The sequence below is a fragment of the Solanum dulcamara genome, chromosome 6 (genome assembly GCF_947179165.1).
Source record: "Solanum dulcamara chromosome 6, daSolDulc1.2, whole genome shotgun sequence".
Classification (NCBI taxonomy): domain Eukaryota; kingdom Viridiplantae; phylum Streptophyta; class Magnoliopsida; order Solanales; family Solanaceae; genus Solanum; species Solanum dulcamara.
Genome location: NC_077242.1, coordinates 8262107 through 8280343, shown reverse-complemented (window position 1 = coordinate 8280343; position 18237 = coordinate 8262107). Strand labels below are relative to the sequence as shown.

Genomic DNA, 18237 nt, shown 5'->3' with positions numbered 1-18237 from the left:
TACTATAGATAGACCTCAAAAATGCTTAGTAGATAATTTATGGATGACATATAACAAACAAGACAATAAGTATTATATAGCAGCATGTAATGCATTATGTTAATATTTTACAGACAAAAATAAAGAGAATAAATTCAAATACTATGTAGTCATATATGGAAAGACTAACAATGTTTTTCAGACATGTGTAGAAATAGTAGACTCCATAAATGAGATAAAAAATACATTTTCCAAAGATTTTAATGATTTTAATGAAGTTTTAGATTATGCTAGAGGAATTCTTGGTCCAAACTATTATATTTTCCCGGCCCTTAAACAAAGCCCAAATCAAATTCCTCAATATAATATCCAAAAAGACATCGATAAAATATTTTTTTGTGACCATTGCACTTCTATGACTGAGGCTTTTAAAAGATTGAATGAAAAAGTAAAAGTCAAACAACAAAAATTCTAGCTCTACTCAAGAAGAATGTTAAACTAGTAGAACAACTGGAGACACTTAAACGAACAGTTATTCTTCAGAAGATTAATATAGGTACATAGACATCAGAATCGAGTTTTCCATCTAAAAAAAATGAATGAGAAGAGTGTCCATTCCCCAATGAATGCAAAGAAATTCACTGCATCGGATAGAGATACAGCTAATCCGGTTCAAACGGAAACCGATAAAGATACATCAAATCCGTTGATAGCTGTCATTTTGCCAAAAAGTGAAGATGAAGGTTCTTCATCACAAAGACAATTACTCAATTTTTTACTCAAGGAGAAGTATTATAAAAGAAACACACTCTCTAAAAAGAAAAAACTGAAAATATTAAAAATATAATTAAACAGACATTAGAACAATTTTTTAAAAATAAAAAATATGATAAACATGTAATTAATAAAAGAAAATTCAAGTCCAAGTCCAAGTTTAGAAAAATTAATTTCAAATATAGATGGAGTTCTAAATGAAAGTATATATATATATATATTAAGTCGAAATTGTTTCAATAGGACTGAAGAGTATTTGAGATTAAAGATGTGATGTGGTTGCAATTGTTTTCAATTATAATGTGATGTGACATCTCTTTATAATTTTTATTTGTATTTTTTTTTTTGATTTTTTGATTTTATTTAAATTAATTATTGTATAAAAGTAAATTACTTAATTTATTACAAATAAATATTTTATTAATAGAGAAACATTTAGAACAGCGATTCTTAACATGCCAATTTACAAGAATTAATTATTCATAACTCAACATATCTTTAATTTTCAATCTAAATAAATTCATTTTTCCTTTTTATCTTTTTTTTCTTTCTTCTAATCATAAAATGATAATATTTTAAAATTTTATATTTTTATTATTTAATTTATACAAGGAGTAATTACCCATGATTTACACTCTTTAATTTTTACTTTTAATAATATTCATAACCCCCATAATTTTCACATCCATTACCTCAAAACTTTAATTTGTAAGTTTTTGGTGTCTTATGGTATTACTCTATTTGTCTATATAAATTCATATTTAGCGTTATGAACATTCACATTGAAGGTTATTCTTTTTGCTCTTCATCATATTAATTTGTGAATGAAGTAACATGTAACAAAAAAGAAGCATATGAAGGTAAAAAATATTTTATTTTCAAGTCTTTCTTTCTATTTTCTCTATTTTGCTTATATAAATTTTTATTCAGTTTCATGGAGATTCACATTCAAAATATCTTTTCTCTTATTCAATATATTGGTTTGTGATTTAACTCACATATAACAAAAGAGAATTATATTAAGGGAAGAAATATTTCATTCTCAAGTCTTTTTTTTATCTTTATGCATTTTCATGTTTTTAATATTGTATTAATTTATGTATTATAATCCTCCAAAAAGTATGATAATGATTATTTTCTCTAACAATTAGTGTGCAGTTGACACTAACATTATAATCATATACTGTACTTTGATTACAATAGTTGATTGATTTGAAGAGATGATTATTGTTTATTGTTAGTACAATTAAAAATATAATTTGTAGATACATTGTATAGTTTAGATTTCTTTCTTTTGATATGATTATTTTTAATTGGTATAATATTTTATTTGTTCATATTATGTTAATTTTTTTATTCAATTTATAGCATATGATGAAGAGTTTGACATAGCTAAAGAGCGGAATATGGCGGCGGATCTACTTGCAAAGAAAGATGGTAGAAGATTTTTTTTTGAAGCATAATTAAGAATTACTTTTGCTAGAATTTTTTCTTATATATAACTTAACTACTTTTGCTAGAACTTTTTTTAAAAAACTTTGGTTTGTATTAATAACATAGCTAGATGTATAGAAAATACTACTCATTTGATCTTTTGCTATTCTACTTTTTTTTTGTTGTGAAGCACAATTAATATAATTATTCCATTTCAATCAAAGGAATTACAATGTTCAGGAGTTTCATTTTTATTATGCTCGCAAAAAAATAATTATAAATAAAATATTAATTCTATGATTCCATTTTTTGTTTTGCGTATGTAACAATCTGTTTTCATCACTATTTTTTTTTGTTTGAAATGTTTTTATAATTTTTTATTTTCTTTTTTAATTATTTTGTCAATGTAATAGTGTAAGTTATTTATATATTTTCTATGAGTCTTAATAACATAACAAAAAAAAATCTATCATTTATATATCATATAATTGGAGTTTTTAAAATAATATGGTGACACAACTTTTATAGCCACCAATCATTTTTTAACCCCCCGCCCCCCTATTTTCACATTCATTAATTTATTATTACAAATAAAATCAATGCATAGTTAGTAATACATTTAATGACTCATTTCTCTTGATATTACTTGTAAACTTCTACTCTTAAATATATTTTTATAACTTTTGTGTGTTCTATTTTCATAGTATTTAAAAGATATTTAATTAATGTTTAAAAAATTATTACAAATGAATGTAATAATAAAGACATAATGAAAAAATTCAATTTTTTTACGAAATCAGAATTTGTATATATAATTAAGTACTCTCACAAAAGATAGAGAAAATTAAAATATAAAAAATATTTTAACATAGAATAGTATATTGTTATTTCAAAATATGACCTCTTATTCTATTTGCTTTACCACAATAAATATTTTGTTTTACTATATATATATATATATATATATATATATATAAAGTGAGAGAGAGAACCGCGCGAAGTGCGGACAATTTCACAAGTATATATAAAGTAAGAAATCTTCTAACACGTTTAACTTATCGTGATATCTTTGATTGCTATTTTGGTATTACTAACATTTTTCAGTAACCTAATTCATTCATACTATTAATAATCACTATCTATTTCAAGGAACTTACAATTTATCAGGGAGAGTCGGTAGAGGATAAGTTGGGAAATTATCAACAATTTTAGTTCGAATTTAGTATATCTACTAAAAAGAATAATCTTAAGGGGTACAAATAATTAATTTTGAACCAAATAAATTGTATCAATTTAATGAACTCGAGCTCAAAAATTTTAAATTTTAATTTCACCTCTAAGCAATAAGTATAATGATAATCATACAAAATATACTATAAGCATAATATATAAATATGTCTTTTAACATGGACCCAATTGATATTATACCTTTTCAATTTTAATTTTGTATAAATAAATAATTAAATTTTTATAAAACTGAACAAATAAACATATATAAAACATATGAAAATTGTCACATAAAATGCTAGTTAGAGTCCGTTTAGATGGAAGTGCTGAAAGTTATTTTTATAAATAAGCAGTTGAATGTTTGGATAAAAGTACTTATGCCGAAAAAATAAGGAAAATAATGTGAATTTTAGGATTAAAAGAATAAAAAGAGTAGTTTGAAAATTTAGTTAAGATATAAGGGATATAAAAATAATTTCCATAGTCAAAGAAAATGACTTTAAGCACTTAGAAAAAAGTTAGAAATTCTAACTTTTTATTTTTGACTGATTTTAAAAATTTTAAAACTTAAAATTAGAATTAGTCAAACAGCATAATAAACTAAAAAAGACTTATAAGTTGATTATAAGCTCATCCAAACTAGCTCTTAATTATAAACCTTTCTTGTACAAATTAAAAGGAGTGAGTGTCTTTTTTTCACTACACGCGAATAGAATACTTGGCTTTTAGAAAGGAAAAAGAATTTCCCATTTTTAAAAACTGTTCACGGCCAATTAATGACAACTGTACACTGCAGTACCAGCTGTAATATTCCACGTGTTCATCTCTCGATGGTTAGTACATTTACTCATCCTTTAATCAACAGTGACTACACCTACTGTGCTGTTCCCCACCATGGGACCAGCCTTTTTAAAAATCCAGCTAAGCCAATTATTTCAAACGGCTATAATATTTTTGATTTTTTACCCTCTGACACATCGAGTACAGGGTCCAACGTGGACAATGACGTGTGACATTGGTGTTTGTTGACGTGGCAATATGGCTTCTTGGTTAAGCCTGACCGATTTTTGGCTATAAAATCCACTCCACTTCCTTTGCCCCTCTTCATCAAAGCAGAAGATTATTTCATAAAATCTGTTTTTTTCTCTAAAATTCTTCTGAAAAAAAAATGGTGTCATTTGGTTGGGTTTTCTTGATATTTACTCTGTTGATGGTGGGGTTGGTTAGCTCTTCAAGATTTGAAGAGCTGTATCAGCCCAGCTGGGCTTTTGACCATTTGACAACTGAAGGAGAAATTCTCAGGATGAAATTGGACCATCTTTCTGGTACTTTTGACATTTTTTCATGTTGTATTATTTTCCATTCAAGAATATTATTATGTTCTGACATATATTATTTGTTATGTTTTGCTTACTTGCTAGCTTTTATGTGAAATTTTAGGTACTGGGTTTCAATCAAAGAGCAAATATATGTTTGGGAAAGTTACTATTCAGATCAAGCTTGTTGAGGGTGACTCTGCTGGAACTGTCACTGCATTCTATGTAAGTAAAGCATTACTCTCACCCTCTCAAAATAAGTGTCATTTTAATCTATTTCATGCCAAACGAATGTATATTTTACTAGTTATTAGTATTATTTAGTAGATGGTTTCCTGAGAAATAAAGAACACAGTACTATATTTTGTTCTGAATTTCTGAAATGAATTAATTTTGGGACAAGTTTTTTTTCTCGCTAAAACAACATTTAGTTAGGGATGCAGGGATTAACATTTGTTGAAATTACTTTTGCATTTCATTGAATTCATTAATGTTGAAATTTCAATTGGCCGACACTATTAGTAGTGTGACATTATATCAGATTTCAGTACATGCATTGGGTCATAGTTTCAAGTCCTGTGAACATGTTAAATTAAATTGCAATAAATCAATCAATTAGTACGACCTTTTATCATACTCAGGACTCTTTCCAATTATAATTATTCTAGTGGCTTGACTTTATTGACTACTAAACTTTTTTACTACTGAAATTGTCCGTTCTTGAAGCTGATATAAGTAGTACTATGTCTCATTAACTCTGTTTTTACTTGTTAATAATATGCAGATGTCATCAGATGGACCAACCCACAATGAGTTTGATTTTGAGTTTCTAGGTAACACAACTGGTGAACCATACACTGTACAGACCAATGTTTACGTTAATGGAGTTGGTAACAGGGAACAAAGATTGAAACTTTGGTTCGATCCATCTAAGGATTTCCACTCTTATTCCATTATGTGGAACCAGCGCCAAGTTGTGTAAGTTGCAAGTATTTTTAAAAATTTTTTTACAGTAAAATATGGCAATCCTGCTGATTTTTAAGAATTTGATTCCTTTTACTTGAAATGCCCAAAATGCATTTTTTCATAATGTCTTTTCTTGATTACTTAATTTTTTAAATTGTTTGTACAGATTCTTGGTAGATGAGACCCCAGTTCGTGTGCACTCGAATTTGGAGCACAGAGGGATTCCATTCCCCAGGGATCAACCAATGGGTGTGTACAGTTCGATATGGAATGCGGATGATTGGGCTACTCAAGGCGGGCTTGTCAAGACAGATTGGTCACACGCGCCCTTTGTGGCATCCTACAGGGGATTTGAGATTAACGGGTGCGTGTGTTCAGCAACTGCTGCAGCTGCTGAGAATACTCGGCGGTGCAGCAGTAACGGTCAAAAGAGGTATTGGTGGGATGAACCTATTATGTCCGAATTGAACTTGCACCAGAGCCACCAGCTGATTTGGGTGAGGGCGAACCATATGGTTTATGATTATTGCACAGATACTGCTAGGTTCCCTGTTGCCCCTGTTGAGTGCCAGCACCACCAGCACAAAAAGACTACTCATTACTAGCCGGCCACACATCTTGCTTGGGAATTGGGGTTCAGTCTTGCATTGTATAAAATATTAGACTAAAAGAAAATGACATGAACTCCATGTTACATATTTTTGGTGCTACTTCATCTTGTAGTGTGTAAAAAATTTCATTCTCTCTTTGTTTAATGTTTTATGTTAATTATTATAATGGAGTATTTTCATTTGCTTTCTACTCTTGGCCCAAGTATTACTTATTATTATTAATCTTAAAAAATTGAAATTTTGAAACTGTGTTTGAATATATATTTTACTTTTAAAAAATAAGAAGTTTTATGAGTTGTGAAATTTATGAGCTATTTTTGGGAATCAAATAAAATTTTAAAATTTTATTCATAATTTATGATCCACGCAAACTAATTTACATTGGATATTTGTTAGCAATTTTTAAATAATATTGCCGGGGTGTACGGAAACATGACCAAAATCGTATTTATGTTGTCAAAATCACGTATTAATCAGGCAATTCTGCACATGATAATTGTGTGCACAATTATAAATAAAAAGATAATAGAGAAAAAATATTTAAAGACAACATTTAAATTTTATTTTTCTATATTATCTTTTTATTTATAATTAATCTCATAAAAATGATTAAATGTGAAATTACAAATACAAGTTGTTTATTAGAGTAACATTATAAATAGTGTAGTTTAACTCTTAAAAAGTTACAAAACTTCATTAATAGAAAAAGTAAACATGAAAAAAAGTTTTAAATATTTATATTGAATTTGAACAATTCAATTATATTAAACAATGAAAAAAATTCTAAAAGTTCATTTAATATAAAATAAAGAAAATGGTATTTTATTTCTATGTTGACGCTCCGAACTCACGGGCTTCATCATGGCCCACTGGAGATAAGAGAAAGAAAAGGAGTAAACATATGGGTCCATGTTGAGTCGGCACAAGTAGAGTGAGGCTAAGATCTAAGTAAGTTTTGGTGGAGTGGTGACATTACTCCATCTTTAATCAGTTTATGTTTATTTCATTTTATAATTTTATATTATGAGATGAAATTTCAAATTCATCAAAAATCATAATTTGTTAATTTCAAATTATGATATGATATTTTTTTAAATATAAAAATTGACCCACCAATTTATATTTTGTAGAAATAATCCATATTTATTTTATATATATCTACTAACCATTTGTTTTGTATGTAAATAAAATTTATAATTCATATCATTACTTTTAAAACCGTTTATATCTCATATAATGATTATTCTTTCCAATATAAAATTAATTTTTACTTCAAATCAATTCTTAGTTTACCATTTATATTCACCAAATTCATTATTTTTGATCAAATTTGTTACTACTTAATTCAAACCAATGTTTAATAATAAAAAAATTTCATCATTATATTGAGTGGAGAACACTGGTCTTGGCATTAATTGCAAAATAATTTCCTTAGCTACTAACAACTTGAACACTACAACTTATGCTGATCAATTTGATTTTTATTTATTGAATTTATTAAGGTTTAATCAATAAATGTTGTATTTTTTTAGAATAGCCTTGTAATAATGTATAATGCGATTTTATATTTTTTTGCTTATTTGGTAAGATTGTATAAACAATTGGAACAATTTTGATAGTTTTACAACTTATGAAGTTTTTATGTTTATGAAAAAACATATAATATAAAAAATTCAAATTGCATGTCCAAACAAAATTTTAACTTTATCTCATAATTTTATATCGTGATTTCATATTGCATGGCCAAACGGACCCATAGTTTATAGGATGAAGTTTGTCTACTAGGGGTCACTTCAGTTCTTCACAATTCGTTTTGAATTTGTGAATGCTAGTAGAGTTCAAGGGTAGTAGCCATGTTCTAGATCCCCCTGTTAGAATTTGTCTTGAATTTTCTATCTTATTTTGTATTAATATAATCGTGTTTTAATTTTTTTTTTTTCATTAGTCTTTCAATCGCAAGTCAATTGCTCAAATCATAATAATGTTATATTTTTTAAATATAATTTTATGTGTGATTTGATTTATTATCGTCAAAAATTATATTTATTATCTTCCGTACGATACCCAATTGTTGTGACACCAACATCCCCGCTCAATTGTGAAGATCAACAAAACTCGAATAGTGTTAGTTGAGTGTCTTGTGCTCGAGCTCTCGACCTTTGTATTTCTCAAACTTCTCTCAATTTATTCAATTCTATTATGCAAGCATAACTTTATATTTAAAAGTTAAGTTTGATGGAAAAAAATATATCACAACGATATTTAAAGTGTGAATTTGAATTCTTTAAAACATCCTTCATGTTTTACATGTTACAGCCAAGGTTAAAGGAATTGCCACAAAATCTTGAAATCCAATAATTCAATCCTACTGGTTATTGTTCTTATTCTAGTATCAACTTGAACCATCACAAGTGATTATCTTGATCAACTTATATCACTTGCTATTAGGCACATTTTTATCATATTAATCATAATAAAAAGTTGTCAAACTTATAAAAAATCGAAAAATTTAGCTAAATGAGTCAGATAAATTGATGAACTCTATCTTGTTTATTTTTTTTCCTTCACATATTAGTGGAATCTAAATGTCATACTTTTGAGTCTAGATATTTTGATTCATTATTTTGTAAAACAAAAAGAAGCCTTACTTGTGTTACACGCAACGTAAATTTTTTCGTAAACAATGATGATGATCGGAGCATTTAACTCTAATAATCATATTTTGCAAATCAAATAAAAGATGCATTAATGTAGCTGTTGTATATCACATCGAGTTGTCATTCATATTGAATAGTACTAGTAATTGAACTTTGAATTATTGTACTACAAAGACTTATTATAAACAAACAAACAAGGGGAAACAAAAAAAATAATAATTCAAATCACAATAATTGTTAAGTTGGTAAATCGCTTGGGCATTTACAATTTTGTTTCTCTACGTTTGGTAAGTAGGAAAATGTTTTTTAATTTTTTTTTTATATATGAGTAAGTGAAAATTGTCATATTAAAAATTTTCATACATAATTTAGACCAATATTATGGAGGTGCGGGTGGGATATAGTTGGTGGTGTCATGTAGATGGGATCTACGCTGTTGTGAAACGAAAATGAGTTATATTGTAAGGCGGGAAACGACATAATCAATTTGAAATAACGCTTATGTAACTTGTTTTTCCTATTTTTCTCATGTTTTTAGAAACCTGTTTTCGTATGGTAAATATCTTTAAAAATTTTAACCAATAGTATTTGTCTCGTGATTCTCATGACCTTTATGCCACAATAATTCAATGTTTAAAAGTCAATGAGTCTCAAACTAGATTACCCTAAATGAATATATTCTTCCATAGATACGTCTCCTACTTCTTGACCTAAACTTTAAAATCTATTTTGTAATCCCAATATAATTATGACATTACCACCTACTTTACGAGTATTCAAATCCATCAATACCATGCACTATGTATAAGTGTGATATAACTGTGCTCATAATTATCTTCCTATATACAATCATATGTAGACCATTAGCTCAATTAATCATTATATAAAGACCATCATTTCATCAATTTTAAATTAAGAAATGAATTTTAAACCAAGTTCAATTAGAAATGTTAGCTCATAATTAGTTGAGGATTGGCCAAGAAAACCTCATACCTTGGTCTGTCAACTTGAGCATGAACAAGATAATATGATCCCAAAATCTATTAATAATAATTGAGATAGAGTCTGACTTTAATATTAATTACAATAAAGAAAATGAATATTGATCTAACACAACTTAAAAACTAACTCATGCAATAGGGATTATTCAAAATCATATAAAGAAATTATCACCATCTTTTTTTGATCGAAATATGTAAAGGGCCATCATCTCAATTAATCATTTTCTACAGTATCTTTCATTTTTCTTATTCCTTAAAGCACCATAACTCTATTAAATTAGTAAAAGAAATAAAGAGAAACAGCTGGAGCCAGTGAAATTATTTATTACGTCTTTCAATTAAAGAGTGGGGCTAATTTGAAATGAAATGAGTACTCGATGGAGGGTACATTTGGAGTGAGACGTAAAGCAAAAAATTTAATTTTATGAATTATAAATTTTGTAACGATGATTTTAATGTTAATAATTGAATTCTAAACATAATATTTATATATCTATAATAATTTTTTAAATATAAATACAATTTTGAACAAATATTATTGAGTTCTATTGAACGTATCTGAACTTCTACCTCAAGTACACCTTCTTTTGGATCATCCACCCTCATTGAATTGAAAGTTAATTCTATACTTCTATGCAAAAAAATATCATCCTTTGGAGAATGGGACAATCCAATGCTTTTGAATTTGTGCTTGGCTGACACCAATTATTGACTTCATAGTGGACCCAATTTTTTATATATAGTGACAAAAGAGGGTAAGGGCTAGGGGGTGTGTCTAATCATACCAAAGGAGAAGCCAAAACTTTTATCTTCAATTCTTCACTAAAGAACTTCTAATTTGGACCACATTAAATATCATGGTTCAATCAACAAGGAAATTGAAAATGGCTAATGTGATCAATTTCAGAATAAAACAATAGAAATGGGGACCCAATGAACTATTTCACTGAGTTTGATTTATGGCGCAAATTGAAAGTGAAAGAAATAGCCTTTTACCTACCATTATCTTTAGATAATCAACATGATAATGTAACATTTATTTGAAGTTGTCTTTTAAGTAACTTAAAATTCATGGAAACTTAATATTCATTCACTTTTATTTATTATATTTCACTTTTTAAGAATTAAATTATATGGACTTTGACCAATATTTTTCAGATGTATTTTTTTTTTCGTTATATTAATATGAGAAAGTTTGGAACTTATTGTATTTTCGTATAGTTTTATAACATCTAAATTAAAAATACTGAATTAATCTAATTTGCTTTAGCTCCAAAGATTAATCAAATCCGTAAAGTAAAACTTGATAAATAAAAATAAACGAAGGAAATATTTTTGTGATACATATAAAGCTGGAGAGGGTAATAGATTTTATCTTGAAGTACATGCAATCCCACCACGCATGAGTAAGGGGACCATTGTAATACAAACTTGGTTGAGACTTACGGGAAGGAGTTTAATCTAGGCACTTCAAGAACAAAAGCGAAGTTAGAACTTTAATTTTATAGATTTTGATTTTTATAACACAAAGTTATTAAAAGAAGACTCCCAAACAGTTATTTCGAGGTACGTTGAGGTTTTTCCCCAAGTCAAGGGCTCGATTAAATTGGGTGTCAATCCGTCCCGCCCCAGTTTGGGAGTGTGACAAACCAATGGATAAAATTTTTATTACAACAAGTTAGCCATAAAAAGTGTATAAAATGTAAATGGAATTCAAGATCGAGAAATCTGGACTAAGAGAAAGAAACTAGCCCAAAAGGTTGTTTTACACAATATAAAACAAACATTGTGTTTTGAAAGATTTAGATTTCAATTTTGAAAGATCTTTTTCTCAAGTTTCTTTTCAAATATAATTTTTTTTTATACAAGTCATTGATGTTTCTTCTTCTATCAAAAGCAACCAACAGAAATGCTTACTCAATATGGTTTATGCGGTGTATAATGAGTACATAGTCTATACTCAAATTTATTTTGACTTTCTTGCATAGGCAATTAATAAAAATGTATAGACTCGGTATGGCCAATACAATGTATATTTAATGTAGCGTGAGGTATCTCATATACATGTGAATCTTACTTTGAATACAATCATATTGAATCTTACAATGTATCCGAAACCAATTACATTTAATCTGACTCACGTATATCTGAAATACATATATCTGAGGGATAGATACATATATCCAAAACAATTGACTGGCATAAAATGTAATTTCGGAAGCTACTGTTTTCAGCGAGTAATTAGCACCAATAATAATGTGTTTTATGTTCTCTTTTTATTTTCGGCTAAATTGTAGAAATGGGCTTAAACGGGTCTATATCTGGGCAGTTCATTTGTAAAGTTCCCAAGCAAAACAAGAGGTCTGGAATGGGCTTCTCAGAGGCCCAAATTCATTCCGTCATCAATTTTTCGAATGGGTTGCACTACGAACAAACAAACTATTCTATATCACTTCCCTCTTGACAATGAAACAAACCCAGAAACAAAATTGAGTTATAAAATGGTTTGGGCTACTTTTCCTGCTTTGGCTGGGTTTTCATTCAAATTCAAATTATAAGACAAGAACCAACGGGCTTGGCCCATGAGAACAAAGAAGGAAAAAACAATCTAAAAACCAAATATTCCTATCATAAATAATAATTCTCCCAATAAGTTAAAATAATTACATATTGTCTCACTAATTAATAATTTTATATCATATTTCAAGTCAGATACACTTGGATATATATAATTTTGCTTCCAGATATATTCTAAAATACAAATATATAGGGAGCGAGACGAAAGAGAGGGGAGAGAGGCGAGCGATAGAGGATGGAGGTGAGCAAGAGAGTATATCCCAAAAATATGTGAATCACACTAAATATATGTTTCTAGGTTACTAGATACATTCTGAAATTCATATACATACTGAGAGAGGCGAGCGAGATAAGAGAGATGCAATCGAGAGAGTCAGTGTATTTCAGATACATACGAATCCACTTGGATACAGTCTATCTAGAATAAATTACATCTAATTTTGACCCATGTGTCTGGATCCACGTACATGGACGCGCCAGATACATGTATCTTGGAATCGAAATATGACACAAATAATAGTCGGGAAGACACGTAATAAAGTCTTAAACTAGTGGGATTTGTATTGTTTGCCCAATAAAAGAATGGACTAAACCCATTCCAACAAGTGTTAGTTCTATGTTCTAACCGAGAAATGGAAACCCCTCCTCTTAGTTATAATTAATTGTAAAAATAGGGAGACAAGAAGAAATTAACAAGTAGTTAAAGCATGTTTGGATTGATTTATTTAAGTGATTTTAAGTCAAAATAGTTTTTAATCACTTCTTTAATGTTTGAGTAAATTTAAGAAGGATAAACATAAGTTAAAAGCCATAGTTAAATTTTTTTTTAACTTGTGACTTTTAAATTATAAACCAAAAACTAAAAGACAATTCAAACCGACTGAAGTCTCACCAGAAAAGTATGTAGTTACAAAATATCAAAATAGTTGTTTTAGTTGTTCTTTACCCAGTTATATATATCAAAATACTTATGTGGACTAACCGAGAAAAAGATAACAAGACTTTAAGTGGAAAGTTACTAACCCTCTTCTAATAATCTTGAGTTATCAACGTGAGAGTATGTGGGGGAAATCAATTTTTTCCGTTAACTTCTTCTCCTCTTTTATATATAGAAAAGATACGATGCTTTTAAAAAAGACAACACAAAACTGTTTCTTCCTTTCTAATTTCTAACAACACATACACAAGACATCTAGTTAATTTGTGGATTCAAATCTTTATTTCCTTGTTATTCAAAGTTGGACTTAGGGTACTTCGTTTGGTGGCAAGATCAACAATTCTTCTGTTGCATTAAGGTACATAATTCGTTGTTCTTACTCCGTGGTTATTCTTGTAAAAATTAAGGGGTCTTTTGGTTTGAAGACAAGTTATGATCGAATTAGTTATGCTAAAATTAGTTATTATGGTATTAGTTATCCTAGTATTACTTTTTATTGATCAGTTGGTTTTTCTATTGAAAATAATATGCATTACATAATTTAGAAGAATAAGTTATTTGTTTATAAAAATACCCTACACCTTATTTAGCTTTTTATATTTTCTTTGGGAAGCTCTATATATTTCATTCTTCAGAACAAACGGAGCGTTTTGATACAAGGAACAAGAAAAAGAAATTCCAAGGAATACAAAAAATTTAAAAATTATATCTATGTCCAACAAATTACACCTATTAAGAAAATATTAAATCCACCTTATTTAGCTCAGATATTTTTTGTGTCAGCATTCCCCATGATCACTATATCTTATAAGATATTTCAACCTTGGCTGAACTAAAATTAGCCTCAGCCCTCATATAGTTATATTCCAATGCTGAAATTATTTTTTTCTTTCATTTTTTTAGTTCCAAAGTTTCTACTTTTTTGATATTTTTTTTGTGAGATCAATCCTGATCTTGGACTGGGCATACTGACCGCCTATTCTATTGAGCCGCTGCCCCAATGTTGTTCTTTGACACCATGATTTGTTCTTCTGTTTCGTCTTTTAAGTTGAAATAAAAGTAGTTCCTTATTGTTGCTCTGGAGAAAAATGAAACTAAGATAGGGACCATTTTAGTTAAACGTACACATTATGGAGCCCAATATTCTACAGAAAATAACTACTACCTATTAGAACAAGTAGATACATATATAGCTGAGAGAGTGCCATATAAATTAAAAGAGGAAACAAACGTCTAACCGTTGTATCCCAGCTGGGGTGCCAGCTAATTGACAGATTACCTCAGTTTTAAACTACTGCTTCTGAACTAACAACTTTGACTTACAAGTAGATATATATAGCTGAGAGAGTGCCATAAAATAGATCTTCTTGTTGTCCAATAATGGCATAGGTAGAGAGAGTCCCACTTGCGCGCTCCTTCAGCGAAAAATTATATTGTTTATACATAATTTAATTTTTTTTTATATATATATATTAGATGTTAAATGGAAAACACATACTTCATGACCACAATATTTACTATTATTACTTATACTTTCAAAATATTACGTATCATATTATTAATTAAGAGTTTCCTACCAGATACATATATCTTTGCTACCTGATACACTAAAACAGGAAGGGAGGCGAACGAGATTCGTATGTATCCCGAAAACATGTGAATCACACTACATACATGTATATGTATGTATCTGACGTGATTCGTTTGTAACTGAGATACCAGATACATGCAAGAGTGACGAGCGAGATGGGACGGAGGCGAGCGATATTTGACATGTATCTCAGATACATGCGAATCTACTTGGATACAATGTATCTAACTATATCTGGACGTATCTAAATGTATATCTGGACACACAAACATATGATATGATACATAATAATGCGAACTAAAGTGTATCTAAATAATTAGCTCCTAAACTAGTGAAATTTATGTAAGTTCCCCATATTAAATCTATCTTGACTTTTTCATATATTTACTTTTTACATTTAAAAATTCTTAGAGAAGATCCTTGCTCCGCCACGAACTTGAGCACCCTCTTATTGGATGAGAATTTGTATCCAACGTAGGTGAGAGATATTAAGATTAGATGCGTAGGTGATTGTTGCTTCACAAATTAGAAGGGGTTCCCACAGATCTTAGGTATAATTCACACCACATGCACAAAAAGCCAATGCCATTAATAAGTTAATTATCTTTGTGTTGTATTATTGGTTGCTAATAATATCTTCTTGTCCCCTTGAGCCCAGCCATGCTGCTTTCTTGAGTGCACTAATCTTACCTACTCCCTCCCATCTATTTTAGTCGTCCTAGTTGATCAAAATAAATATTTTATCTAGTTTGTATGACTCACTTTTTTTTTTGTTATTTTAAAAAAGAATGACACATTTTTATATTTAGTAACAAATCAACTTTGAAATGACCATTTTATCTTTAATGAAATGTTTTACAACCACACAAACATCTATCACTTATTATAGACCACAAATTTCAAAAGTTTTTCTTAAATTTCGTGTCAAGTCAAACTAACTCATATAAAATAAGACGGAGCGAGTAGTTTAAAATACCCTTGTTCACTTTTTCTTATTCCTTATTCTGAAATAAATTTTCATTTTTTATTTCTCACTTTTAACATTGTAAAAAAAGATAACTATTTTTTTCTTGGTTTATCCTTAGTATTAATTAATTATTTCTCAAATTATTTTGTAAGACTTAATACTAATATAAATTAATAACAGTAGTATGGTAAAATAGTAATATTAATTATTAATTTTTTAAGAAATATGTCAAGTCTAACTATGATAAGTAAAAATGAATAGAGTGAGTAAATTAGAAAGATACATGACCATCAGTTAAGATGAGCATATTCAAGTCGAAATTTGACCGTGAGGAATCCTATGAATCAAAAGGTTGCTAATTTATTGTATCTTTCAACCAATATTTTCTCACAAATTAATTCTCCACTGGTTGACCAAAGGGAAATTAAACTAAGTTCTTCACCCAAGCTGGAGTACACAACAAGGGGTCCTTTCTAAAATTTCCAACACGGTTTAATATAAAAATGAACAGCTTTAAGGTACTCTATATCACTCAGCTCCTCTCAAATTACCACCATTTTTAGAAAATAATGTAATTTCATATAATTCTCATAATATAAATTAACTAGCTTTATACTTGTCTTTCTTGTACTCTGATTTATGTTATTTATGATATTTATGGTATTTATGCTATTATCTAATAATATCTACTATTTTTTGTGCTTTGATTATACTATTATTTGGACCGTTTTCGTTATCTACTTATCTACTCTAATATTCTTGTCTGACCTTTTTCTATGCTTTTTTTGAGCCGAGGGTCTTTCGAAAACAGCCGTCCTACATTGATAGGAGTCAGGTCTGCGTGCACTTTACCCTCCCTAGACCCACGATGTGGGATTTCACTGAGTTGTTGTTGTTGTAGCTTTATACTTGTCAATGTACCATAACCTTCTTTCTTTTTCCATGTTTAGAAACGATAGTGTGAGCTCACTCATTCAGACATGTTTAGATTTGATAATTTCTAAAAGTCTTTTCGTCCAAAAGCTTATGAGCCAAAATTCTTAGTACTTTTTGTTTTATTTCTAGAATTTCAAATTGAAACAATCCGAATTTATATAATCGATATCAAATTTATATAATCGATTCTAACTTAATAGGAAATTCGATTCTCTTGTGATAAAGAGTCAAAATTAGAGAACAATCTAGAATAGTCGGCGGCATGAAATTAACTCCATTTTACTTTTTGAAATACTTTCCGTTGGTCCCATTTATTTTTCCTTTCTTTGTTAACGTTTTAATTAATCTCATAGTAATTAAAGTAGATGTCACTCTCCTTACCCACTTGCCGTCCATAATTTTACGTGTTATTACAGCTTCACAACCCCGCATTACTGTCACAGTACCAAAAAAGCTGTGTGTACTAGTATTAATTTCTCGATCTCAAGTTACATGATGGTGTTTAATTAAATTATAAATTAAAATTTTAAAATTTATGATATAAAATAAGTCTTGATATTTGTGTGGGTAGAATGAGTACATTCAGTGGCGGATCCACCTTATGTCGAGGGGTTCATCCGAACCCCCTTCGGCGGAAAATTGTACTATTTATATATGGTTAAAATAATTTTTTATGTATATAAAGTAGATGTCGAACCCCCTTCAACTAGTTCGTGTGTCTAGTTATTTAAATTTTGAACCCCCTTATTTAAAATCCTGGATCCGCCACTGAGTACATTAATTTAAACTTAAATTAATAATATTAAGTATAAAAATGTATAAGTCTCTCCATTTCAATTATGTTTGATCTATTTTACTTTTTAGTTTGTTTCAAAAAAATGATCCTTTTCGTTTTTAATAAATATTTAATTTCAACATTCTTCCTAACATATTTAAAATCATAAAATTAAATAATATTATAATATATTTAATAATTTTTTAATTTTAAATCATAAAATTTAAAAAATAATTTTATTTTATCAAATTATATATCAAGTCACTCAATTTGAAACGAAGGAAGTATTGGTTTTGGCATTGGTTTAGAAAAAAGTATATACTATTGCATAGATTGTAATACTTTGTGCTCCAAACCTATTGGACATAATTGGGTCCACCTAAAGCCCCAACTGGACCAGCTGAAACTTCTCTCAACCTTCAATTTTTATTTTTCTTTGTTTAAATTATTTTCACACACAACTTCTCTCCTCTATTTATACACAACAAC

General features: G+C 28.7%; 1 protein-coding gene across 1 annotated transcript; it reads left to right on the top strand.

The window, feature by feature from the left end:
* The first annotated feature begins 4516 nt into the window (after positions 1–4516).
* On the top strand, positions 4517–6497 carry LOC129892388 (xyloglucan endotransglucosylase protein 6). The gene is made up of 4 exons (XM_055967958.1): positions 4517–4739; positions 4855–4955; positions 5515–5708; positions 5863–6497. Exons 1-4 carry the CDS (start codon positions 4583–4585, stop codon positions 6299–6301), a joined length of 891 nt encoding a protein of 296 aa, XP_055823933.1. The 5' UTR covers positions 4517–4582; the 3' UTR covers positions 6302–6497.
* Positions 6498–18237: the final 11740 nt, after the last annotated feature.

What these genes read in the sequence shown, in the direction of transcription:
- LOC129892388 (XM_055967958.1), top strand. Translation starts at nt 4,583, where the DNA reads ATGGTGTCATTTGGTTGGGTTTTCTTGATATTTACTCTGTTGATGGTG. An exon ending in GAACTGTCACTGCATTCTAT is followed by an intron (nt 4,956 to 5,514) that starts GTAAGTAAAGCA and finishes AATAATATGCAG; the next exon opens with ATGTCATCAGATGGACCAAC. An exon ending in TGGAACCAGCGCCAAGTTGT is followed by an intron (nt 5,709 to 5,862) that starts GTAAGTTGCAAG and finishes TTGTTTGTACAG; the next exon opens with ATTCTTGGTAGATGAGACCC.